The sequence below is a fragment of the Pristiophorus japonicus genome, chromosome 11 (assembly GCF_044704955.1).
Source record: "Pristiophorus japonicus isolate sPriJap1 chromosome 11, sPriJap1.hap1, whole genome shotgun sequence".
Classification (NCBI taxonomy): domain Eukaryota; kingdom Metazoa; phylum Chordata; class Chondrichthyes; family Pristiophoridae; genus Pristiophorus; species Pristiophorus japonicus.
In genome coordinates this window covers 151,942,721-151,970,681 of record NC_091987.1, presented here as the reverse complement: position 1 = coordinate 151,970,681, position 27,961 = coordinate 151,942,721, and the positions used below count along the sequence as shown (strand labels likewise).

Here is a 27,961-nt window from a genome sequence, read left to right as displayed (position 1 = left end):
CGCAGACATCTCGGGGGGGGGGGGGGGGGGGGGAAATAGTCTCTCTCTATCTATCTTATCAACTCCTTTAATCATTTTAAACACCTTGATCAGATCACCCCTCAATCTTCTATACTCGCGGAAATACAAGCTCAGTCTAGTTTCCACAGGAGCATCGTAACCTGCCTTTCCAACAATGCAACAGCAGCTAAAGGTGATCGGGAAATGCATGCAGCATAGTGGCAGACACCACGTAGCACCAAACTATAGCAGGGTGCGGGCAGCTCACCAACCCTCATCTGCAGCAATAAATGATGGGAAAGCACAGAGCAGGGGATAACAGTTTGTTCTTTGCAGTAAGATATGACAATAAAACGATGACAAAACTCCCGGGAGCCGAAATTCACCTGCGCTGGAAATGGGCGCACCGACCGTTTGACGTGTTTTGGTTCCCGCGATGGGTGCGGAAATTATCATGCGAAATTCATCTCTGTTGTTTTTGGCCGAGTGGGTCATAGTGGGGGTCGGGACGAGTGACCGTCATTAGTGGGGGGGGCAGAGTGACCATCACTAGCCGGGGGTGGGGGCAGAGTGACCATCACTAGCCGGGGGAGTGGGGGAGCAGAGTGACCGTCACTAGCCGGGGGAGGGGGGGAGCAGAGTAACCGTCACTAGCCGGGGGAGTGGGGGAGCAGAGTGACCGTCACTAGCCGGGGAAGGGGTGGGGGCAGAGTGACCATCACTAGCCTGGGGGGGGGGGGGGGGCAGAGTGACCGTCACTAGCCGGGGGAGGGGGGGAGCAGAGTGACCATCACTAGCCAGGGGGGGGGGGCAGAGTGACCGTCACTAGCCGCGGGAGGGGGGGAGCAGAGTGACCGTCACTAGCCAGGGGAGGGGGGGGGAGCAGAGTGACCGTCACTAGCCGGGGGAGGGGGGGAGCAGAGTGACCGTCACTAGCCGGGGGAGGGGGGGAGCAGAGTGACCGTCACTAGCCGGGGGAGGGGGGGAGCAGAGTGACCGTCACTAGCCGCGGGAGGGGGGGAGCAGAGTGACCGTCACTAGCCGGGGGAGAGGTGGGGGCAGAGTGACCATCACTAGCCGGGGGGGGCAGAGTGACCGTCACTAGCCGGAGAGGGGGGGAGCAGAGTGACCATCACTAGCCGAGGGGGGGGTGCAGAGTGACCGTCACTAGCCGCGGGAGGGGGGGAGCAGAGTGACCGTCACTAGCCAGGGGAGGGGGGGGGAGCAGAGTGACCGTCACTAGCCGGGGGAGGGGGGGAGCAGAGTGACCGTCACTAGCCGGGGGAGGGGGGGAGCAGAGTGACCGTCACTAGCAGGGGAAGGGGGGGAGCAGAGTGACCGTCACTAGCCGGGGGAGAGGTGGGGGCAGAGTGACCGTCACTAGTCGGGGGGGGGTGCAGAGTGACCGTCACTAGCCGGGGGAGGGGGGGAGCAGAGTGACCGTCACTAGTCGGGGGGGGTGCAGAGTGACCGTCACTAGTCGGGGGGGGGTGCAGAGTGACCGTCACTAGCCGGGGGTGGGGTGGGGGGGGGCAGAGTGACCGTCACTAGCCGGGAGGCGGGGGGGGGGGGCAGGGGCAGAATGACCATCAATAGCCGGGCACAGTCTCTGCCGCTGTCAGTCATCAGCGCCGGGCTAGTGACATCATCGCGCTGGTGTGTCACACCGTCTCTCCTTCAGTTAAAGGGGAGGGCCGCTGCAAAGTCTGCGTTTATTTTAGTTCAGCCCACTGGGCCACCAGGGAGAGTTTCAGCCGGGCCAGCAGCCAGGCACTCAAGACGGGGCACTCTGATAACGCACATAGGAAGCTTCGGCAGCAGCGGGGTGGGAGTGGGGGGAGCGGGGCGGATATGGTCACCGCCGGAAAAATGCTCGAGGGCAATTGCACGGACAGCGGCCATTCTACGAAAAATCGGCAGCCATTCCACAACAAGCCCTGGCCGACGCTTTCCGGGGTCGGAGGCCTTAACGAAAGGGGCAATTCCGGTCCCCCGATGTCCAAAGACCCTGCGACATCAGTTTCCGATTGTAATAGCAGCTGATGGACAACAACGTGAGTTTATATAGCACGTTGAACACAGAAAGAAGTCCCGATATGCTTCACAGAGGGGCCAGGTAAAAACAGGTGCTGAGCTAAAGAAACTGCGACCAAACGTCTGGTCAAAGAGCTGGGATTTAGGGAAGGTTTTGAAGAGAGAGAGGGAGATGGAGAACTGGAAGGATTTACGAAGGCAACTCCAGAGCGTGGGGCTGATACGGCTGAAGGTACAGCCACCAATGGTAGCGAAGGGAAGGGGAGGTGCAGAAGAGGTCAGAGTCAGACAAACAGAGTTCGGAGGGAGGGGGCAGTTAGTGGGACTGAAAGAAAGACTTGCATTTATATCGCGGCTTTCATGACCACCGGACATCTCAAAGTGTTTACAGCCAATGAAGTACTTTTGGAGTGTAGTCACTGTTGTAATGTGGGAAATGCAGCAGCCAATTTACGCACAGCAAGCTCCCACAAACAGCAATGTCCAGATAATCTTTCATTGTTATGTTGATGGAGGGATAAGTATTGGCCAGGACACCGGGGATAACATAAGAACATAAGAAATAGGAGCAGGAGTAGGCCATACGGCCCCTTGAGCCTGCTCCGCCATTTAATACGATCATGGCTGATCTGATCATGGACTCAGGTCCACTTCCCTGCTCGCTCCCCATAACCTCTCATCCCCTTATCGTTTAAGGAACTGTCTATTTCTGTCTTAAATTTATTCAATGACCCAGCCTCCACAGCTCTCTGAGGCAGCGAATTCCACAGATTTACAACCCTCAGAGAGAAGAAATTTCTCCTCATCTCTGTTTTAAATGGGCGGCCCCGTATTCTAAGATCAAGCCCTCTAGTTCTAGTCTCCCCTATCAGTGGAAACATCCTCTCTGCATCCATCTTGTCAAGCCCCCTCGTAATCTTATACATTTCAATGAGATCACCTCTCATTCTTCTGAATTCCAATCCCAACCGACTCAACCTTTTCTCATAAGTCAACCCCCTCATCTTCAGAATCAACCTAGTGAACCTTCTCTGAACTGCCTCCAAAGCAAGTATGTTCTTTCGTAAATATGGAAACCAAAACTGCACGCAATACTCCAGGTGTGGCCTCACCAATACCCTGTACAACTGTAACAAGACTTCCCTGCTTTTATACTCCATCCCCTTTACAATAAAGGCCACATTCTATTGGCCTTCCTGATCACTTGCTGTACCTGCATACAAACCTTTTGTGTTTCATGCACAAGTACCCCCAGGTCCCACTGTACTGCAGCACTTTGCAATCTTTCTCCATTTAAATAATAATAACTCCCCTGCTCTTCTTCAAAATAGTGCCATGGGATCTTTTATGTCCACCTGAGAGAGCAGACGGTTTAACGTCTCATCCGAAAGATGGCACCTCCGACAGTGCAGCGCTCCCTCAGTACTGCCCCTCCCACAGTGCAGCACTCCCTCAGTACTGCCCCTCCCACAGTGCAGCGCTCCCTCAGTACTGCCCCTCCCACAGTGCAGCGCTCCCTCAGTACTGCCCCTCCCACAGTGCAGCGCTCCCTCAGTACTGCCCCTCCCACAGTGCAGCGCTCCCTCACTACTGCCCCTAGGACAGTGCAGCACTCCCTCACTACTGCCCCTAGGACAGTGCAGCACTCCCTCACTACTGCCCCTAGGACAGTGCAGCACTCCCTCACTACTGCCCCTCCGACAATGCGGTGCTCCCTCTGTACTGCACTGGAGCGTCAGCCTAGATTCTTTACCCACTGAGCCACAGCTGACACTGGAGGAGACTACAACGATAGGGAGGGGCGAGGCCATGGAGGGATTTGAAAACAAGGATGAGAATTTAAAAATTAAGCCAGCAAGCACAGGGTGAACAGGACTTGGTGCTAGTTCGGACATGGGCAGCAGAATTTTGGAAGTTTACGAAGTTTACGGAGGCTGGAAGATGGGAGGCCGAGCTGGATAGCGTTGGAATAGTCGGGTCTGGAGGTAACAAAAAGCGTGGATGTGGTTTTCTAAAACATTTATTCCTAAGAATTCTAAGTTTTTGCACTAAAATATACCTGCATTATCCAATAATTTGACGTAAGGAATATAAATGACGCTGCCAAGTGGAAATTCAAATATGCAACATTTTGACGAATAAAATAATTTGAATTAAGAAGAGTAAACTATTTCTCTATGTGGGCAGGAAATAGAAGGCAATAAAGGCCAGAACACTTCCAAAACCCATTCCTTGCTCAGAGGGGCCAGTCCTGCCCTGTGTAGAGAATGTATCATCCCTCCATGGTCTCGCTCACCTCCTTTCTCTGTAATCTCAGCCAGCCCTAGAAGATCCCCCTCCCCCTGCAACCTCTCCATTCCTTGGACTCTGCCATTTGTACAACCCCTTTCCCAACAGCCCGCCTCAGCCACCGAATCCCCCCCGCGCTGGAATTCCCTTCCTGAGCCTCTCCATTTCTCTCTGATATCGGTAATAGTCACCACAAATAACACTCACTGCAGTATATCATGCGCAGCGGAATGCATATCAAAGACATATTTGTGACCAAGGACTTGAAAATCTGCGATCCCCATTCCATTACCCTAACCGGGATCCTGCAAATGCCCTGGGAGGACAGACATGCACCAATATTAGCATCCTCGACCAGGCCAACATCCCCAGCATTGAAGCACTGACCACACTCGATCAGCTCCGCTGGGCAGGCCACATTGTTCGCATGCCTGACACGAGACTCCATAAGCAAGCGCTCTACTCGGACAAACGAGCTAAAGGTGGGCAGAGGAAACGTTACAAGGACACCCTCAAAGCCTCCCTGATAAAGTGCAACATCCCCACTGACACCTGGGTGTCCCTGGCCAAAGCCCGCCCTAAACATAGAAACATAGAAAATAGGTGCAGAAGTAGGCCATTCGGCCCTTCGAGCCTGCACCGTCATTCAATGAGTTTATCGCTGAACATGCAACTTCAGTACCCCATTCCTGCTTTCTCGCCATACCCCTTGATCCCCCTAGTAGTAAGGACTACATCTAACTCCTTTTTGAATATATTTAGTGAATTGGCCTCAACAACTTTCTGTGGTAGAGAATTCCACAGGTTCACCACTCTCTGGGTGAAGAAGTTTCTCCTCATCTCGGTCCTAAATGGCTTACCCCTTATCCTTAGACTGTGACCCCTGGTTCTGGACTTCCCCAACATTGGGAACAATCTTCCTGCATTTAACCTGTCTAAACCCGTCAGAATTTTAAAGGTTTCTATGAGATCCCCTCTCATTCTTCTGAACTCCAGTGAATACAAACCCAGTTAATCCAGTCTTTCTTGATATGTCAGTCTCGCCATCCCGGGAATCAGTCTGGTGAACCTTTGCTGCACTCCCTCAATAGCAAGAATGTCCTTCCTCAGGTTAGGAGACCAAAACTGTACACAATACTCCAGGCGTGGCCTCACCACGGCCCTGTACAACTGTAGCAACACCTCCCTGCCCCTGTACTCAAATCCCCTCGCTATGAAGGCCAACATGCCATTTGCTTTCTTAACCGCCTGCTGTACCTGCATGCCAACCTTCAATGACTGATGTACCATGGCACCCAGATCTCGTTGCACCTCCCCTTTTCCAGACAGGGATCTACAATTATTGAAGTGCATCCAAGAGGGCACTGAGCACCTTGAGTCTCATCGCCGAGAGCATGCAGAAATCAAGCGCAGGCAGTGGAAGGAGCGTGTGGCAAACCTGTCCCACCCTCCCTTACCCTCAATGACTATGCGTCCTACCTGTGACAGGGACTGTGGTTCTTGTATTGGACTGTTCAGCCACTTAAGGACTCATGTTAAGAGTGGAAGCAAGTCTTCCTCGATTCCGAGGGACTGCCTATGATGACGATGACCCTAATCGCGTAGGGTTGCAAACCCCCCAAGAATTGCTCTATGGTCTCCAGGAAGTGAACAGTCATAGGGGCATTAAAATATTGTATTTTTTATCATTTTGTTTGAACACTTCCATTTTTTGTGATAAACAACAACAAATTGTATTTATGTAGCATCTTTAAGGTAGTGAAACATCCCAAGGCGCTTCACAGGAGTATTATGCGGTCAAAATTTGACACCGAGCCACATAAGTAGAAATTAGGACAGCTTGGTCAAAGAGGTAGGTTTTGAGGAGTGTCTTGAAGGAGGAAAGAGAAGTAGAGAGGCGGAGAGGTTTAGGGAGGGAGTTCCAGAGTTTGGGGCCCAGGCAACAGAAGGCACGGTCACCGATGGTGGAGCGATGAAAATCAGGGATGCTCAGGTGGGCAGAGTTAGAGGAGTGCAGACATCCTGGGAGGTTGTGGGACTGGAGGAGATTACAGAGATAGGTAGGGGGCCATGGAGGGATTTGAAAACAAGGATGAGAATTTTGAATTCGAGGCGTTGTTTAACCGGGAGCCAACGCAGGTCAGCGGGCACAGGGGTGATGGGAGAGCGGGACTTGGTGTGAGTTCGGACACGGGGCAGCCGAGTTTTAGATCATCTCTAGTTTACGTCAGGTAGAATGTAAAAGTATCGGACATGGGGAACAAGACTGTTGACGGACAGGCAAGTATCACCCAATCGAGCAATGGAGAGTCCATTCACTTTCCGATTGGCCTTGGTAGGCAAGGCACCGCCAATACGGACATGTTGGCTGACCAGTGGTCAGAGTATGTGGGGGCGGGACAGTCGCAGGCAGAAGCTCATGTGATGACACCTCCAGGAATATGACCAACGAGAGCTGCCGATCCTGTAGCCATGGCACAGCGGGAGAGTCAACCTGTAATTCCTGGGGGGTTTCCTGGAAAGGCACAGGTGCCCACACTAGAATTGGCACAGTCCGTGCATCCGCTAGCCAATGTTCCCCTTAAACTGCCACCAAGCTCATGGTCTACAGGGCTGTAGTAATACCCTGTACGGCTCAGAGACATGGACCATGTACAGTAGACATCTCAAATCGCTGGAGAAATACCAACAACGATGCCTCCGCAAGATCCTACAAATCCCCTGGGAGGACAGATGCATCAACATTAGCGTCCTCGACCAGGCCAACATCCCCAGCACTGAAGCACTGACCACACTCGATCAGCTCCGCTGGGCAGGCCACATTGTTCGCATGCCCGACATGACTGACAGAGTTCATTCAGAGACTAGGGTCCTGAACTTCAGGAAAGGTAACTTCGATTGCATGAGACGTGAATTGGCGAGAATAGACTGACGAATGATACTTAAAAGGTTGACAGTAGATAGGCAATGGCAGACATCTAAAGATCTCATGGATGAACTTCAACAATTGTATATCCCTGTCTGGAGTAAAAATAAATGGGGAAGGTGGCTCAACCGTGACTAACAAGGGAAATTAGGGATCATGTTAAATCCAAGGAAGAGGCATATAAATTGGCCAGAAAAAGCAGCAAACCTGAGGACTGGGAGAAATTTAGAATTTAGCAGAGGAGGACAAAGGGTTTAATTAGGCGGGGGGGAAATAGAGTATGAGAGGAAGCTTGCTGGGAATATAAAAACTGACTGCAAAAGCTTCAAAAAGATATTTGAAGAGAAAAAGAATAGTGAAGACAAACATAGGTCCCTTGCAGTCAAAATCAGGTGAATTTATAATGGGGAACAAAGAAATTATAGACCAATTGAACAAATACCTTGGTTCTGTCTTCACGAAAGACACAAATAACCTTCCGGAAATACTCGGGGACCAAGGGTCTAGTGAGAAGGAGGAACTGAAGGGAATCCTTATTAGTCAGGAAATTGTGTTAGAGAAATTGATGGGATAAATCCCCAGGGCCTGATAGTCTGCATCCCAGAGTACTTAAGGAAGTGGCCCTAGAAATAGTGGATGCATTAGTGATCATTTTCCAACAGTCTATCGACGCTGGATCAGTTCCTATGGATTGGAGCATAGCTAATGTAGCACCACTTTTTAAAAAAGGAGGGAGAGAGAAAATGGGGAATTATAGACCGGTTAGCCTGACATCAGTAGTGGGAAAAATATTGGGGAAATTATTAAAGATGAAATAGCAGCGCATTTTGAAAACAGTGACAGGATCGGTCCAAGTCAGCATGGATTTATGAAAGGGAAATCATGCTTGACCAATCTTCTAGAATTTTTTGAGGATGTAACTAGTAGAGTGGACAAGGGAGAACCAGTGGATGTGGTGTATTTGGACGTTCAAAAGGCTTTTGACAAGGTCCCACACAAGAGATTGGTGTGCAAAATTAAAGAACATGATATTGGAGGTAATGTATTGACGTGGATAGAGAACTGGTTGGCAGACAGGAATCAGAGAGTTGGGATAAATGGGTCCCTTTCAGAATGGCAGTTTATCACAAAAAATGGAAGTGTTCAAACAAAATGATAAAAGACAATATTTTAATGAATGACTAGTGGGGTGCCACAGGGCTCAGTGCTGAGACCCTAGCTATTTACAATATACATCAATGATTTAGATGAAGGAACTGATTGTAATATCTCCAAGTTTGCAGATGACACTAAGCTGGGTGGCATTATGAGCTGTGAGGAGGATGCGAAGAGGCTGCAGGGTGACTTGGACAGGTTAGGTGAGTGGGCAAATGCATGGCAGATGCAGTATAATGTGGATAAATGTGAAGTTATCCACTTTGGTAGCAAAAACAGGAAAGCAGAATATTATCTGAATGGCAACAGATTAGAAAAAGGGGAGGTGCAACGAGACCTAAATGACATGGTACATCAGTCATCAAAAGTTGGCATGCAGGTGCAGCAGGCGGTGAAGAAGGCAAATGGCATGTTGGCCTTCATAGCTAGGGGATTTGAGTATAGGAGCAGGGAGGTCTTACTGCAGTTGTATAGGGCCTTGGTGAGGCCTCACCTGGAATATTGTGTTCAGTTTTGGTCTCCTAATCTGAGGAAGGACGTTCTTGCTATTGAGGGAGTGCAGCAAAGGTTCACCAGACTGATTCCCGAGATGGCAGGACTGACATATGAGGAGAGACTAGATCGACTGGGCCTTTATTCACTGGAGTTTAGAAGAATGAGAGGGGATCTCATAGAAACATATAAAATTCTGACGGAACAGGACAGGTTAGATGCAGGTAGAATGTTCCCGATGTTGGGGAAGTCCAGAACCAGGGGTCACAGTCTAAGGATAAGGGGTAAGCCATTTAGGACCGAGATGAGGAGAAACGTCTTCACTCAGAGAGTTGTTAACCTGTGGAATTATCTACCGCAGTGAGTTGTTGAGTCCAGTTCGTTAGATATATTCAAGAGGGAGTTAGATATGGGCCTGACGGCTAAAGGGATCAAGGGGTACGGAGAGAAAGCAGGAAAGGGGTACTGAGGTGAATGATCAGCCATGATCATATTGAATGGTGGTGCAGGCTCGAAGGGCTGAATGGCCTACTCCTGCATCTATTTTCTATATTTCTATGAAACACGACGCATTGTCAGGGCTCATTTCTCTCGTAGCGAGCTTCGAATGTTCCCAACATTAAGGATTAGTATTAACATTTGGATCCAGCTGATGTTCAATCGTAGGTTTAACCGTTCATTAATGGTAGTGGGAACGGCTGCTGCTCAGGACCAAGTCCCAGAGCTACGTGGAGGCCACCGACACCAGCAACTACGATTTGCGTCAGGCTGCACCTGAAGCTCACGAATGCGGGACATTGCAGCCAAACAGGGCCTCGCTCCATGTACCACAAGACACTAATTCGTGCAATCTGTGAACGCGGTCAAAAACACGCTCTGCCAGGCATACAGAACAATTGCCTTTGTTAGCTGAGGCATCGAATACAAGAGCAGGAAGGTTATGCTTGAACTGTATAAAACACTAGTTAGGCCACAACTAGAATACTGCATGCAGTTCTGATCACCACATTACAGGAAAGATGTGATTGCACTAGAGAGGATGAGAGGAGATTTACAAGGATGTTGCCTGAATTGGAAAATTTTAGCTATGAGGAAAGATTGGATAGGCTGGGGTTGTTTTCTTTGGAACAGAGGAGGCTGAAGGGAGACCTTATTGAAGTGTATAAAGTTATGAGGAGCCTAGATAGAGTGGAAAGGGAGGACCTATTCCCCTTATCAGAGGGGTCAACAACCAGGCGGCATAGATTTAAAGTAATTGGGGTGAGGTTTAGAGGGGATTTGAGGGGAAATTCCTTCACCCAGAGGGTGGTGGGGGTCTGGAACTCACTGCCTGAAAGGGTGGTAGAGGCAGAAACCCTCACCACATTTAAAAAGTACTTGGATGTGCACTTGAAGTGCCGTAACCTACAGGGCTACGGACCGAGAGCTGGAAAGTGGGATTAGGCTGGATAGCTCTTGGTCGGTCGGCGCGGACACGATGGGCCGAATGGCCTCCTTCCGTGCGGTAAATCTCTATGATTGTACGATTTTATGAATAACTGTGGTGGGGCGGGTGGCATAACTTTGGCAGAAGATCGGAGCAAATGGGTTTGGTTACCGAAATCAGAAAGATGTCAAGCACTGAAATAACGCACCAGGCCTTGCGCCAATGGTGTCACCATCCTGTAGAAAGTATCGTCCGTCAGCTAACTGCGTTTGCTCAGTTTAATGGTTAAGCCTTTGCTTCGTGTTTATTGTCACAGAGCCCTGTTCTCTCTTCTCTGATTGCAGATATCACCACATCTAACTGTTTGTTTGGTGTTACCCTCGCTACTTCATCTGACCTCAAGTCAGACTTCAGTGTATACACATACATGTGCGCACGCACACACAGGTCGCATGTAGACTCGACGACTGGGTTCCATGATTACACTTTAGAGGGCCATCTCCTTTTCGTTGCTCTGTGCTACTATGGCATATTCTTCTCTGACCACCACAATACGAAAACAAACAGATAAGGGATGAGATAAAGAGAGAACTTGCATTTATCTAGCACTTTTCAATGCTTCAGTACGTCCCAAAGCACTTCACAGTTGTAATGTGTGCATGTGTGAGCATGCTCACAGGTTTGTAGAGCTGTTGAAGCTGGCACACCGCCTATCCTGGCTGACGTCCGGCGCGCGGCCAATGCCATCAAGTCGCTAAAAACAGCGCTGGGCCCTGACTCCGTTGGGTCTGTCGAGGAGGCTTAGGCACGTGCGCCGATCCCGTCCGAACGACCCCCGACCGGACGGAATTCCTCATCGGTGCCCTGAAACCACCCTCGGGAGCCGGCGCCTCACAACTTGAGCCACCTCGGGGAAATCCCCACCGTGCCTTTCAGTACTGCGCGGAGGGGTTTCCTGTACGGGCTGCTCCTGCACACTCTCCACCTTGCCATCCTCGTCTGCCGTCGGGACACGCCATGACGCACCATCTTGTCGTTGTGAGGAGGCGGGGGTCCCCACTGGAGTGCACTCTACGCGGGACTCCTCCCACTATTTATTGGGGACTTGGCCTGGAGGGTGGTGCACGGAGCAGTCCCGTGCAATAAATTTTTAAGTCGGTTCACGAGCTCCCAGGCCGCCTGCAATTTCTACTGTCTGGAGGAGTCCGTGTTCCACGTTTTTATGGAGTGTGTGAGGTTGCAGACCCTATTCCATTATTTGAAGGGGCTGCTCCTCAAATTCTGGTTGCATTTCAGTCCCACGCTCCTGATCTTTGTGCACCCTGTGTGGAGGGGAGCGGGTAGGTCCGAGGGCCTCCTCGTAGGACTGCTCCTGGGCACGGCCAAGGGGGCCATCAGCCGGTCCAGGCAGCGGGCGGTTGCGGGGGTTGTTCAGCCCGACTGCCTGCCTCTTCGTGCTTACATCTGAGCCATGGTGTCCCTGGAGATGGAGCACGCGGTGTCCACCGGTACGCTCGTGGCCTTCCGTGAGAGATGGGCTCCGGAGGGACTGGAGTACATCATCACGCCCGGCAACCAAATTTTAATTTGATCCATTAACATCCAAAGTTTAATTGGTTTTATTGTCGGTTTTAGTGTCCCCCCCCTCCCCTTTAATCAGGAGGTACTTGATTTACTGTTCAACTTTAAAATAGTTGTAGAGCTGTTGAGTTGAGAGTGGCTGAGCCAGTCACGTGATGTTCACAAGACTCAATAAAACCCCAGTCAGTTGGGTTCGGGGGATCCACGATGAGGCCGGTGGTTGTGAGCCTGGTGGATGAACTGGTAATGTATAGTGTGATTGTTAAACCAACTAGTTCTTAATAGCAATGTGTTGCTATGAATTCTGAAGCAAAGAACCCATGAAGCAAATACATTGCAACAGTCAAGAAATACTTTTGAAGTGTAGTCGCTTTTGTAATGCGGTGACTTATTTGAACATAGCAAGATCCCACATACAGCAATGTGATAATGAGCAGACAATCTGTTAGCGATGTTGGTAGAAGGATAAATATTGGCCAGGACACTGGGGAGAACACCCCTGCTTTTCTTTGAAATAGTACCATAGGATCATTTATCTCCACTGGTGATGGAAAACAGGGCCTCAGTTTAACGTCTCATCCGAAAGGCGGCACCTCCGAGAGGGCAGCACTCCCTCGGCACCGCACTGGAGTGTCAGCCTAGATTATGTGCTGACATCTCTGCAGTGGGACTTGAGCCCACAACCTTCAGCGCAATATCTATCCCAGGTAAACTGTTTGCAGAATCAAGTATCATCATTTCACTGAAAGCCATTGTTATCCACGTTCACCAATTTTATTAGCCATGTGTTCAAAATTAACATTACATCACTCGGAATTTGACAGCAGTGGTTGTAATCAGAATGCTGTGTGTTAAAAAAAGGGAAAAGTCTGTGATCGGGTGGATAAATGTTTATGGAACATGAGAGAGAATGGGACTGCTGGTTATGGTCTAAAGTTGTTGAACTCATTGTTAAGGCCAGAAGGCTATAAAATGCCAGTGATTATTTGCATTAGTTTTTCAGTGCCCTTCTATACCTGCATGCCCTGGGCTTCGCCCCCAACACCTACGCATGCGCACCACTCTCCTCCCGTGCACGCACAGACTCCTCGAACCCAACACCGGAAGTCAGGCCTGTACTGTGAGCCGTGTGGAACTGTGCTGTGTGTGTCTAGCTATGGATTATCTTCAGGACTTTTGTCTAGAATATCGCTGCGCTTATCTACACAGACACTTTCGCTGCCTTCTGTGGGAGAGAAAATATCAGAAGTGGGAGAAAGAGAGACTGGGGGGAGGGGTGAGAGAGAGAGAGAGACTGAGTTTGGGGTGGGGGGGGTGGTGGTGAAAGACTGGAGAGCTGGGATGGGGGAGCTCTCTCCTGTCTGGAGTCAGCAGTCAGAATGGCTCGAATTACACTTTGCAAAGTCATTGAGAACTTGGGCTGGGCGGTTCTAATTGCACATTCCAGAGAAACTTCTGGGTGTGTCTTATCCTCCAGGGGGACCAATCAGCAATCAAGTCATGTGATCATGGAGAGCCAATCAGAGCATTTGCTAGTGCAAATAAGTGCATCCATAAAATGCCTAGTAGAAAGATGAGGAGCTGTTTCTTGAGTTTGCATTGAGCCTCATTGGAACAGTGTAGGTGGTCGAGATCAGAATGGGAGTGGGATGAAGCTTCCAGTTCCTCGAGGACATTCTGTAACTATTTACACCTCCTCTGGATCCATCTTTTGTTTCTCTACTTGCTCCATTATCACCCCCTTTGGCATCGCACCATTATTCCTTTTGTCATTTAATCTCTCCTGCTTTCCACCTTGTAATGTATGCACCGGTGAGTATGCTCACAGGTTTGTTGAACGTTGGGAGTTGGGAGTTGGGAGTGGCTTAGCCAGTCATGTGATGGTCACAAGACTCAATAAAACCCCAGCCAGTTGGGTTTGGGGGGCCCACGATGAGGCAGGTGGTTGTGAGCCTGGTGGATGAACTGGTAATGTGTAGTGGGATTGTTAAACCTTTGCTAATAAACCAATAGTTCTTAATAGCAATGTGTTGCTATGAATTCTTAAGCAAAGAACCCATGAAGCAAATACATTACACACCCTTTCACAGACCTTTCCCTTTTGTTATTTTCTCCCCTCCCCTCTTTCTATGCCTCTGCACTTAGTTAAAACTGAGCTTTGCTAACTGATCATTCCAGTTCTGACGAAGGGTCATCGACCTGAAACGTTAACTCTGTTTCTCACTCCACAGATGTCGCCTGGCCCGCCGAGTATTTCCAGCAGTTTCTGTTTTTATTATACTAACTCACTTAGCATGCTCCCTGTCTGTAATTCCCTGAGGAAATTTACCCTGGGTCGTTCTTTGTTACTGGAGTGTAGAATGTTTCAGTTTAAGGGGTGTTGAGGGATGTGGGGCGGACTGGTTGGGCTGGGTGCTCTTTGCCTTTCCATCATTGTTCATAGGTTTATATGTAACCTTTAGGGCTGTCGACGAAATGCCGTGTGGCTCTTTATCGGCCGGCATGGACACAATGGGCCGAAATGGCCTCCTTCTGTGCTGTAAATTTCTATGTTCTATCTCTAGTCATCCCCCACTATACTTGTATTTCTGGCCACACTGTTGTGAATTGGGCAGTCACCAGTGCTAACCCATTGATGTAGAAGGTGGATCAAGTGCCCAAGTATCTTAAGGCTGTGAGGCACCTAGCTACGAGTTATCTGATACAAAAGCAAAATACCACGGATGCTGGAGTCTGAAATAAAAACAGAGAATGCTGGAAATCTCAGCGGGTCAGGCAGCATATGTGGAGAGAGAAACAGAGTTAACCTTTCGGGTCGGTGACCCTTTGTCAGAACTGGAAAAGTTTGTGATGTAACAGATTCTTACGGAAGTGCGCGGGGCACTGAAAGTGGGAGGGGAGGGAAGGACAAAAGGGATGGTCTGTGATAAGGTGGAAGGGGAGGAGGGATTAGAGAGACAAAAGGGATGGTGGGTAAAAATGAGATGGTAATGGGAAAGTTAAGGAACAAAAGATGAGTCTAGATTGGATGTGAATGGCAGTATAATCACCAGCTACCCTGGGAAAGAAAAATAAAGTGGGGGGAGGGTGTTTGTAAAAATAAAGGAGGAATGGAAAAAAAAGATATGGGCAGAGATTATGGTGTGAAATTGCGGGTTTACTGGGCCTGAGAGCAGGTGTATAGTTTTTTAACCAAAGCTGCCCATCTGCTGAAGAAAATAAATGTCACAGTCAGCCCACCATTACCTCAAAGTACAACTCTCTTCATTCATTCCTACCTTAGCCTTTTCAGATATAACACTGGTCTCCAGGTCTGTTATCTTTTTATGGAGTTGCTCCAGCACTTCTTTCTCGTATTGGACATGTGACATCTCCGAGTCCCGCTCCCCATCCAACAGGGCACATTCCATCTCCACCTGTGAAAACACCACAGACAGGGGCCTGTTCTCTTTCTCAATCACACAAGGCCAAGAAGTCACAAGTGGAAAAACATTGTGCTGGCATCTTTCACTCTACTGCGTCATTGAAAGAAAATCTGTCTGTAGATACATGGCAGAACAAAACCAAACTCCAAACAAGGAAGGCGGCTGAGGGGAGACCTTATTGAGGTGTATCAAATGTTAAGGGGCCTCAATAGAGTGGCTAGGATGGACCTATCTCCCTTAGCAGAGAGGCCAACAACCTAAAGTAATTGGTAGGAAGTTTAGAGGGGATTTGAGCAGAAATGTCTTCACCCAGAGGGCGGTGAGGGTCTGGAACTCACTGCCTGAAAGGGCGGTAGAGGCAGAAACCCTCACCACATTTAAAAAGTACTTGGATGTACACTCGAAGTGCCGTAACCTACAGGGCTACGGACCGAGAGCTGGAAAGTGGGATTAGGCTGGATAGCACTTGGTCGGCCGGCACGGACACGATGGGCCAAAATGGCCTCCTTCCATGCTGTAAACTTCTATGATTCTATGATTCAAGCAACATACTCTGGTCAGTGATCTAAATGATAAATCAGCAGGACTTTGACAAAACTATCGCTCCGGCTGGTCAGATCCCAGCAAGGCAGATTTTCCCACGTCTCCTGCCTTTCTCGCCTCATCAATTTTGTTATATACATAAACTTGCATTTACTCTGTACAGCCACCACTGAGGGCTCATCCACTGGAGTCTCAAGGGATCCCATAATCCCTTGGGAGCACAGGTATTTAAGGAGGCCTCACAGGTTGAAGAGGCAATCTGGAGACCTGCAATAAAAGACTAAGGTCACACTTTACTTTGAGCTCACAGTGTTCAGTCTGACTCTTTCTCCATACATAACAAATTTATCTATAGTTATTAAAACAGCACAATTTTCCACACTCGCTGTGTTACATTTCCTATCACATGTGGGCATTACTTTTGCTTACATACCGATTTTTTGCAGTTGAATAATTGTTACATTAATTTACTCATGGGTATTCGATAATGTACCAATTTGCTCAAAAATACTTTTAGAAATCCAATCTGTCAAATATCTTTACCTCAACCTGCCAACTATAGGCCCAAAATAATGTTTCCAACACAATAAGAATACATACTTGACAATAGCACAGAAGGAGGCCATTCAGCCCATCGAGCTCAAAGAGACGGTCCAGGTAGTCCCAATGCCCCCTGCTCCTTCCACCTAGCCCTGAAAATGTTTCATTTTTGTGTAAACCTACTTACAAACTTGCTTTTCATGACATTAAGCAGCTTCTTTAAGGCTTTTGCTTGGAATCACATAGAAGCATGGAAATTTACAGCACGGAAAGAGGCCATTTCGGCCCATCATGTCTGCGCCGGCTGACCAAGAGCTATCCAGCCTAATCCCACTTTCCAGCTCTTGGTCCGTAGCCCTGTAGGTTACGGCACTTCAAGTGTACATCCAAGTACTTTTTAAATGTGGTGAGGGTTTCTGCCTCTACCACCCTTTCAGGCAGTGAGTTCCAGACCCTCACCACCCTCTGGGTGAAGGAATTTCCATTCAAATCCCCTCTAAACCACGCCCCAATTATTTTAAATCTATGCCCCCTGGTTGTTGACTCCTCTGATAAGGGGAATAGGTCCTCCCTATCCACTCTATCCAGGCTCCTCATAATTTTATACAACTCAATCAGGTCTCCCCTTAGCCTCCTCTGTTCCAAAGAAAACAACTCCAGCCTATCCAATCTTTCCTCATAGATAAAATTCTCCAGTCTCGGCAACATCCTGGTAAATCTCTGCGCCCTCTCCAATGCAATCTCATCTTTCCTGTAGAGGCCATAGCCTCTCCGAAAGCCTGGGCCTTAAGTAGGTATGATAGCTGAGGAGTGTTACACTGTGAGCTGAAGACTGGTCTCAGCCACACGTGGGCCTGCAGTTCCCAGACCGGGTCTAAGCAACGGCACTGCGCGGGATTTCCCAGGGTGTGTCAGTGTCTCTCTGTTCCTTCATCAGCTGTAACTGCGCCTTTCTCTTCCTTATATTTTACAAATGATTTGAAAGCCCCGCTCCCAGTGCTGCTGTACCCCACTATACCCCTCCCAGGGCTGCTGTACCCCACTATACACCTCCCCCTCCCAGTGCTGTAGTACCCCACCATACCCCTCCCAGTGCTGCTGTACCCCACCATACCCCTCCCAGGGCTGCTGTACCCCACTATACACCTCCCAGTGCTGCTGTACCCCACTATACACCTCCCCCTCCCAGTGCTGCTGGAGCCCACTATATCCCTCCCAGGGCTGCTGTACCCCACTATACACCTCCCAGGGCTGCTGTACCCCACTATACACCTCCCCCTCCCAGTGCTGCTGAACCCCACTATACCCCTCCCAGTGCTGCTGTACCCCACCATACCCCTCCCAGTGCTGCTGTACCCCACCATACCCCTCCCAGTGCTGCTGTACTCCACCATACCCCTCCCAGGGCTGCTGTACCCCACTATACACCTCCCAGGGCTGCTGTACCCCACTATACACCTCCCCCTCCCAGTGCTGCTGTACCCCACCATACCCCTCCCAGTGCTGCTGTACCCCACTATACCCCTCCCAGTGCTGCTGTACCCCACCATACCCCTCCCAGTGCTGCTGTACCCCACTATACACCTCCCCCTCCCAGTGCTGCTGTACCCCATATACCCCTCCCAGGGCTGCTGTACCCCACCATACCCCACCCCCTCCTAGTGCTGCTGTACCCCACTATACACCACCCCCTCCCAGTGCTGCTGGAGCCCACTATACCCCTCCCAGTGCTGCTGCACCCCACTATACCCCTCCCACTCCCCGTACTGATGTACCCCACTATACCCCAACCTCTCATCAGTGTTCCAACTTTGCAGCAGAATAATACTATGAGCAATTCCACGGGAGATCTGCTTCAGGAATTCTATGTTAGGAAAACGACGGGGAGGTGCTTGCCCAGATTCCCAGAATCTAATACCTCTTGCGAAGACTCTGCCATTTGATTGTCCAGCTCTTTGATCTTCAGGTTAATTTCTTCCACATTGTTTAGGATGACCATACATTCTTCTTCCAGCTGAACAATCTTTTCTTGCACATTCCTTGCAGCCAATACCTTGTCCTCCTGGAAATAAAAATCAAATGGATTCATTGAGCAACATTGGCATCAATCATTGACCCCCTCCCTCCCTCAGGTCCTCGCTCCCTGGTTTTCAGAGATCACAGTGTAGGTGAGCGCATTAATCTTGGAGCAGCTTGTGAATTTGTCCATAAAATACTGACACTGTACCCCGGGCCCCCCAGCTCCCGCGCGCTTTCCGCACTCTCTCCAGCCACTCAAGTTTTGGTCCTTGGTTCTTTATTAGTGACCACACATATTCGGCCTTGTGTCCCGACCTCGCTGCTGGCCTGTGCTGTACCTTCCCTGGGTCACGACCTCCCTGCAGGTCTGTGCTGTACCTGCCCTGGGTCCCGACCTCACTGTGGGTCCGTGCTGTACCTGCCCTGGGTCCCGACATCACTGTGGGTCCGTGGTGTACCTGCCCTGGGTCCCGACCTCACTGTGGGTCCGTGGTGTACCTGCCCTGTGTCCCGACCTCACTGTGGGTCCGTGGTGCACCTGCCCTGGGTCCCGACCTCACTGTGGGTCCGTGGTGTACCTGCCCTGGGTCCCGACCTCACTGTGGGTCCGTGGTGTACCTGCCCTGTGTCCCGACCTCACTGCAGGTCCGTGGTGTACCTGCCCTGTGTCCCGACCTCACTGTGGGTCGGTGGTGCACCTGCCCTGGGCCCCGACCTCACTGTGGGTCCGTGGTGTACCTGTCCTGGGACCTGACCTCACTGTGGGTCCGTGGTGTACCTGCCCTGGGACCTGACCTCACTGTGGGTCCGTGGTGTACCTGCCCTGGGCCCTGACCTCACTGTGGGTCCGTGGTGTACCTGCCCTGGGTCCCGACCTCACTGTGGGTCCGTGGTGTACCTGTCCTGTGTCCCGACCTCACTGTGGGTCCGTGGTGCACCTGCCCTGGGTCCCGACCTCACTGTGGGTCCGTGGTGTACCTGCCCTGTGTCCCGACCTCACTGTGGGTCCGTGGTGTACCTACCCTGGGTCCCGACCTCACTGTGGGTCCGTGGTGTACCTGCCCTGTGTCCCGACCTCACTGTGGGTCCGTGGTGTACCTGCCCTGGGTCCCGACCTCACTGTGGGTCCGTGGTGTACCTGCCCTGGGTCCCGACCTCACTGTGGGTCCGTGGTGTACCTGCCCTGGGCCCTGACCTCACTGTGGGTCCGTGGTGCACCTTCCCTGGGCCCCGACCTCACTGCAGGTCCGTGGTGTACCTGCCTTGTGTCCCGACCTCACTGTGGGTCCGTGGTGTACCTGCCCTGGGCCCTGACCTCACTGTGGGTCCGTGGTGCACCTTCCCTGGGCCCCGACCTCACTGCAGGTCCGTGGTGTACCTGCCTTGTGTCCCGACCTCACTGTGGGTCCGTGGTGTACCTGCCCTGGGCCCTGACCTCACTGTGGGTCCGTGGTGTACCTGCCCTGGGTCCCGGCCTCACTGTGGGTCCATGGTGTACCTGCCCTGGGACCTGACCTCACTGTGGGTCCGTGGTGCACATGTCCTGGGTCCCGGCCTCACTGTGGGTCCATGGTGTACCTGCCCTGGGACCTGACCTCACTGTGGGTCCATGCTGAACCTGCCCTGGGCCCCGATCTCACTGTGGGTCCGTGGTGTACCTGCCCTGGGCCCTGACCTCACTGTGGGTCTGTGCTGTACCTTCCTGGGCTCCGACCTCACTGTGGGTCCGTGGTGTACCTTCCCTGTCCCCCGACCTCGATGCTGGCCTCGACCTCCCGACATCGCTGCTGGTTCGATAGTTGCCAACCTGCATCCTCCAATCGTATGTCCGTATTGGGTGGAGATCCAGGAGCTATGGGACTGACTCCTGATTGGGGAACTGGCCCTATGGTGTGAGCCATGGCTCAGTGGGCAGCTCTCTCACCTCTGAGTTAGAAGATCGTAGATCCAAGTCCCACTCCAGAGACATGAGCACAAAATCCAGGCTGACACTTCCTTGCAGTGCCGAGGGAGCGTTGCACCGTCGGAGGTGCCGGCTTGCCGATGAGACACTAAACCAAGACCCTGTCTGCCCTCTTAGGTGGACATAAAAGATTCCATGGCACTATTCAAAGAGAAGGGGAGTTCTACCCCGTGTCCTGGGCCAATATTTATCCCTCAACCAACATTGCTAGAACAAATTACCTGGTCATTATCACTTTGCTGTGTGTTGCTCTGTGCTGTATGCTGCTGCATCTCCCACATTACAACAGTGTCTACACTTTGTCAGTATTTCATTGGCTGCAAATAGCTTTGGGACATGCTGAAGATGTGAAAGGCGCTATAGAAATGCAAGTCTTTCTTTTTACTGAAAAGTTCTTTCACACCGCAGACTTCTAACCAGCAGAGAAGAGATTTTGATCTCATTAGTTTGGGCTGCGCTTGAATCCATGAATGAGAGGATAAAGAACACATTGTCCTTTCAATGCTGGGGCTTGAACTTGGTTTTAGCTCAGACTGATGGAAACATCGGGGGGTTAAATTGGATGAAGTGGGAGAATGGGTGTGGGTCCCTGATTAAACGACGCCTGTCCATTGCAGATAGCCCGTTAAATCCGTGCTGCCTGCTGATTGAACTGATTACTGTGGGCAGCCAGCGCCTTTGCTGTTGCCTGCGATGAGAGAGTTGATCTGTGACGAGAGATCAAATAGATTGGGGCTATACCCTCTGCAGTTTCGAAGAAAAATAGAGGTGATCTTATTGAAACAAAGTGGGGCTGAATTTGTGGTCAAAGGCTTCCGAACGGCAAAAAATCTACGCCCTTACCTTCAGCCTCGGGATCCACGGAGACTCGTGCTTCTGGGCTTCTGCACGTAGGCCTGATCTGTCCATTCCCTGTGTACAGTAGTTCTCTGATCTCTCCATTCCCTGTGTACAGTAGTTCTATCTGATCTGTCCAATCCCTGTGTACAGTAGTGCTACCTGATCTGTCAATTCCCCGTGTACAGTAGTTCTAACTGATCTCTCCATTCCCTGTGTACAGTAGTTCTATCTGATCTGTCCATTCCCCGTGTACAGTAGTGCTACCTGATCTGTCAATTCCCCGTGTACAGTAGTTCTACCTGATCTGTCCATTCCCTGGGTACAGCAGTTCTCTGATTTGTGCATTCCCCCAGTGTACAGTAGTTCTATCTGAAAAGTCCATTCCCTGTGTACAGTAGTTCTATCTGATCTCTCCATTCCCTGTGTACAGTAGTTCGATCTGATCTCTCCATTCCTTGTACAGTAGTTCTCTGATCTCGCCATTCCCTCTGTACAGTAGATCTATCCATTCCCTTTGTACAGTAGTTCGATCTGATCTGTCCATTCCCGTGTACAGTAGTTCTATCTGATCTCTCCATTCCCTGTGTACAGTAGTTCTCTGATCTCTCCATTCTCTCTGTACAGTAGATCTATCCATTCCTTGTGTACAGTAATTCTATCTGATCTGTCCATTCCCGTGTACAATAGTTCTATCTGAGCTGTTCATTCCCTGTGTACAGTATTTCTATCTGATCTGTCCATTCCCTGTGTACAGTAGTTCTATCTGATCTGTCCATTCCCGTGTACAGTCATTCTATCTGATCTCTCCATTTCCTGTGTATAGTAGTTCCATCTGATCTCTCCATTCCCTATGTACAGTTGTTCCATCTGATCTCTCCATTCCCGGTGCACAGTAGGTCTATCTGATCTGTCCATTCCCTGTGCACAGTAGTTCTACCTGATCTGTCCATTCCCCTGTGTACAGTAGTTAGCTGATCTCTCCATTCCCTGTATACGATCGTTCTATCTGATCTGTCCATTACCCTGTGTGCAGCAGTTATCTGATCACTCCATTCCCCGTGTACAGTAGTTCTATCTGATCTGTCCATTCCCTGTGTACAGTAGTTCTATCTGATCTCTCCATTCCCGTGTACAGTAGTTCTATCTGATCTGTCCATTCCCTGTGTACAGTAGTTCTATCTGATCTGTCCATTCCGTGAACAGTTGTTCGATCTGATCTGTCCATTCCCTGTGTACAGTAGTTCTATCTGATCTCTCTATTCCCGTGTACAGTAGTTCCATCTGATCTGTCCATTCCCTGTGTACAGTAGTTCTATCTGATCTGTCCATTCGGTGAACAGTTGTTCGATCTGATCTGTCCAGTCCCGTGTACAGTCGTTCTGTGATCTGTCCGTTCCCTGTGTACAGTAGTTCTATCTGATCTGTCCGTTCCCTGTGTACAGTAGTTCGCTCTGATCTCTCCATTCCCTGTGTACAGTAGTTCCATCTGATCCCTCCATTCCCTGTATACAGTAGTTCTATTTGATCTCTCCATTCCCGTGTACAGTAGTTCTATCTGATCTGTCCATTCCCTGTGTACAGTAGTTCTATCTGATCTGTCCATTCCGTGAACAGTTGTTCGATCTGATCTGTCCAGTCCCGTGTACAGTCGTTCTATCTGATCTGTCCATTCGCTGTGTACAGTAGTTCCATCTGATCCCTCCATTCCCTGTGTACAGTAGTTCGATCTGATCTCTCCATTCCCGATGTAAAGTAGTTCTATCTGATCTCTCCACTCCCTGTGAAGAGTTGTTCTATCTGATCTGTCCGTTCCCTGTGTACAGTAGTTCTATCTGATCTGTCCATTCCCTGTATACAGTAGTTCGATCTGATCTCTCCATTCCCTATATACAGTAGATCTATCCATTCCCTGTGTACAGTAATTCTGATTTGTCCATTCCCTTGTGCACAGTAGTTCTATCTGATCTCCCATTCCCTATGTACACAAGATATATCCATTCCCTGTGTACAGTAATTCTATCTGAACTGTCCATTCCCCTGTGTACAGTAGTTCTATCTGAGCTGTCCATTCCCTGTGTACAGTAGTTCGATCTGATCTGTCCATTTCTTGTGTACAGTAGTTCGCTCTGATCTCTCCATAACCTGTATACAGTAGTTCTATCTGATCTGGCCATTCCCGGTGCACAGTAGTTCTATCTGATCTGTCCATTCCCTGTGCACAGTAGTTCTATCTGATCTGTCAATTCCCGTGTACAGTAGTTAGCTGATCTCTCCATTCCCTGTGTACGATCGTTCTATCTGATCTGTCCATTACCCTGTGTGCAGCAGTTACCTGATCACTCCATTCCCCGTGTACAGTAGTTCTATCTGATCTGTCCATTCCCTGTGTACAGTAGTTCTATCTGATCTCTCCATTCCCGTGTACAGTAGTTCCATCTGATCTGTCCATTCCCTGTGCACAGCAGTTCTATCTGATCTGTCCATTCCGTGAACAGTTGTTCGATCTGATCTCTCCAGTCCCGTGTACAGTCGTTCTATCTGATCTGTCCATTCCCTGTGTACAGTAGTTCCATCTGATCCCTCCATTCCCTGTGTACAGTAGTTCGATCTGATCTCTCCATTCCCGATGTAAAGTAGTTCTATCTGTTCTCTCCTTTCCCTGTGAGTAGTTGTTCTATCTGATCTGTCCGTTCCGTGTACAGTAGTTCTATCTGATCTGTCAATTCCCTGTGTACAGTAGTTCTGTGATCTGTCCGTTCCCTGTGTACAGTAGTTCGATCTGATTTCTCCATTCCCTATATACAGTCGATCTATCCATTCCCTGTGTACAGTAGTTCTCTGATCTCTCTATTCCCTGTGTACATTAGTTCTATCTGATCTCTTCATTCCCTGTGTACAATATTTCTATCTGATCTCTCCATTCCTGTGTACAGTAGTTCTGTCTCATCTGTCCATTCCCTGTGTACAGTAGTTCTGTCTGATCTGTCCATTCCCCTGTCTACAGTAGTTCTATCTGATCTCACCATTCCCCTGTGGACAGTAGTTCTATCTGATCTCTCCATTTCCTGTGTACAGTAGTTCTGATCTGTCCATTCCCTGTGTACAGTAGTTCTATCTGATCTGTCCATTCCCTGTGAACAGTAGTTCTATCTGATCTGTCCATTCCCTGTGTACAGTAGTTCTACCTGATCTGTCCATTCCCATATACAGTAGTTCTATTTGATCTGTCCATTCCCTGTGTACAGTAGTTCTATCTGATCTCTCCATTCCCTGTGTACAGTAGTTCTATCTGATCTCTTCATTCCCTGTGTACAATATTTCTATCTGATCTCTCCATTCCTGTGTACAGTAGTTCTGTCTCATCTGTCCATTCCCTGTGTACAGTAGTTCTGTCTGATCTGTCCATTCCCCTGTCTACAGTAGTTCTATCTGATCTCACCATTCCCCTGTGGACAGTAGTTCTATCTGATCTCTCCATTTCCTGTGTACAGTAGTTCTGATCTGTCCATTCCCTGTGTACAGTAGTTCTATCTGATCTGTCCATTCCCCGTGTACAGTAGTGCTACCTGATCTGTCAATTCCCCGTGTACAGTAGTTCTACCTGATCTGTCCATTCCCTGGGTACAGCAGTTCTCTGATTTGTGCATTCCCCCAGTGTACAGTAGTTCTATCTGAAAAGTCCATTCCCTGTGTACAGTAGTTCTATCTGATCTCTCCATTCCCTGTGTACAGTAGTTCGATCTGATCTCTCCATTCCTTGTACAGTAGTTCTCTGATCTCGCCATTCCCTCTGTACAGTAGATCTATCCATTCCCTTTGTACAGTAGTTCGATCTGATCTGTCCATTCCCGTGTACAGTAGTTCTATCTGATCTCTCCATTCCCTGTGTACAGTAGTTCTCTGATCTCTCCATTCTCTCTGTACAGTAGATCTATCCATTCCTTGTGTACAGTAATTATATCTGATCTGTCCATTCCCGTGTACAATAGTTCTATCTGAGCTGTTCATTCCCTGTGTACAGTATTTCTATCTGATCTGTCCATTCCCTGTGTACAGTAGTTCTATCTGATCTGTCCATTCCCGTGTACAGTCATTCTATCTGATCTCTCCATTTCCTGTGTATAGTAGTTCCATCTGATCTCTCCATTCCCTATGTACAGTTGTTCCATCTGATCTCTCCATTCCCGGTGCACAGTAGTTCTATCTGATCTGTCCATTCCCTGTGCACAGTAGTTCTACCTGATCTGTCCATTCCCCTGTGTACAGTAGTTAGCTGATCTCTCCATTCCCTGTATACGATCGTTCTATCTGATCTGTCCATTACCCTGTGTGCAGCAGTTATCTGATCACTCCATTCCCCGTGTACAGTAGTTCTATCTGATCTGTCCATTCCCTGTGTACAGTAGTTCTATCTGATCTCTCCATTCCCGTGTACAGTAGTTCTATCTGATCTGTCCATTCCCTGTGTACAGTAGTTCTATCTGATCTGTCCATTCCGTGAACAGTTGTTCGATCTGATCTGTCCATTCCCTGTGTACAGTAGTTCTATCTGATCTCTCTATTCCCGTGTACAGTAGTTCCATCTGATCTGTCCATTCCCTGTGTACAGTAGTTCTATCTGATCTGTCCATTCGGTGAACAGTTGTTCGATCTGATCTGTCCAGTCCCGTGTACAGTCGTTCTGTGATCTGTCCGTTCCCTGTGTACAGTAGTTCTATCTGATCTGTCCGTTCCCTGTGTACAGTAGTTCGCTCTGATCTCTCCATTCCCTGTGTACAGTAGTTCCATCTGATCCCTCCATTCCCTGTATACAGTAGTTCTATCTGATCTCTCCATTCCCGTGTACAGTAGTTCTATCTGATCTGTCCATTCCCTGTGTACAGTAGTTCTATCTGATCTGTCCATTCCGTGAACAGTTGTTCGATCTGATCTGTCCAGTCCCGTGTACAGTCGTTCTATCTGATCTGTCCATTCGCTGTGTACAGTAGTTCCATCTGATCCCTCCATTCCCTGTGTACAGTAGTTCGATCTGATCTCTCCATTCCCGATGTAAAGTAGTTCTATCTGATCTCTCCACTCCCTGTGAAGAGTTGTTCTATCTGATCTGTCCGTTCCCTGTGTACAGTAGTTCTATCTGATCTGTCCATTCCCTGTATACAGTAGTTCGATCTGATCTCTCCATTCCCTATATACAGTAGATCTATCCATTCCCTGTGTACAGTAATTCTGATTTGTCCATTCCCTTGTGCACAGTAGTTCTATCTGATCTCCCATTCCCTATGTACACAAGATATATCCATTCCCTGTGTACAGTAATTCTATCTGAACTGTCCATTCCCCTGTGTACAGTAGTTCTATCTGAGCTGTCCATTCCCTGTGTACAGTAGTTCGATCTGATCTGTCCATTTCTTGTGTACAGTAGTTCGCTCTGATCTCTCCATAACCTGTATACAGTAGTTCTATCTGATCTGGCCATTCCCGGTGCACAGTAGTTCTATCTGATCTGTCCATTCCCTGTGCACAGTAGTTCTATCTGATCTGTCAATTCCCGTGTACAGTAGTTAGCTGATCTCTCCATTCCCTGTGTACGATCGTTCTATCTGATCTGTCCATTACCCTGTGTGCAGCAGTTACCTGATCACTCCATTCCCCGTGTACAGTAGTTCTATCTGATCTGTCCATTCCCTGTGTACAGTAGTTCTATCTGATCTCTCCATTCCCGTGTACAGTAGTTCCATCTGATCTGTCCATTCCCTGTGCACAGCAGTTCTATCTGATCTGTCCATTCCGTGAACAGTTGTTCGATCTGATCTCTCCAGTCCCGTGTACAGTCGTTCTATCTGATCTGTCCATTCCCTGTGTACAGTAGTTCCATCTGATCCCTCCATTCCCTGTGTACAGTAGTTCGATCTGATCTCTCCATTCCCGATGTAAAGTAGTTCTATCTGTTCTCTCCTTTCCCTGTGAGTAGTTGTTCTATCTGATCTGTCCGTTCCGTGTACAGTAGTTCTATCTGATCTGTCAATTCCCTGTGTACAGTAGTTCTGTGATCTGTCCGTTCCCTGTGTACAGTAGTTCGATCTGATTTCTCCATTCCCTATATACAGTCGATCTATCCATTCCCTGTGTACAGTAGTTCTCTGATCTCTCTATTCCCTGTGTACATTAGTTCTATCTGATCTCTTCATTCCCTGTGTACAATATTTCTATCTGATCTCTCCATTCCTGTGTACAGTAGTTCTGTCTCATCTGTCCATTCCCTGTGTACAGTAGTTCTGTCTGATCTGTCCATTCCCCTGTCTACAGTAGTTCTATCTGATCTCACCATTCCCCTGTGGACAGTAGTTCTATCTGATCTCTCCATTTCCTGTGTACAGTAGTTCTGATCTGTCCATTCCCTGTGTACAGTAGTTCTATCTGATCTGTCCATTCCCTGTGAACAGTAGTTCTATCTGATCTGTCCATTCCCTGTGTACAGTAGTTCTACCTGATCTGTCCATTCCCATATACAGTAGTTCTATTTGATCTGTCCATTCCCTGTGTACAGTAGTTCTATCTGATCTCTCCATTCCCTGTGTACAGTAGTTCGATCTGATGTCTCCATTCCCTGTGTACAGCAGTTCTGCCTGATCTGTTAATTCCCTGTGTGCAGTATTTCTATCTGATCTATCCATACCCCTGTGTAAAGTCGATCTCCCTGATCTGTCCATTCCCGTATACAGTAGTTC

General features: G+C 49.2%; 1 protein-coding gene across 4 annotated transcripts in view; it reads right to left on the bottom strand.

Annotated features, from left to right (window-relative positions):
* The window catches only part of phldb2b (pleckstrin homology-like domain, family B, member 2b), a 457,175-nt gene that overhangs the window by 182,525 nt on the left and 246,689 nt on the right, over positions 1-27,961 (bottom strand). For all 4 annotated transcript variants that reach the window (XM_070894178.1, XM_070894179.1, XM_070894180.1 and 1 more), the window contains 2 exons: positions 18,330-18,473; positions 15,182-15,319 (listed from right to left, as the gene is read on the bottom strand). In XM_070894178.1, coding sequence (XP_070750279.1) covers positions 15,182-15,319; positions 18,330-18,473 — 282 coding nt within the window. The remainder of the gene's footprint in view (positions 1-15,181; positions 15,320-18,329; positions 18,474-27,961) is intronic.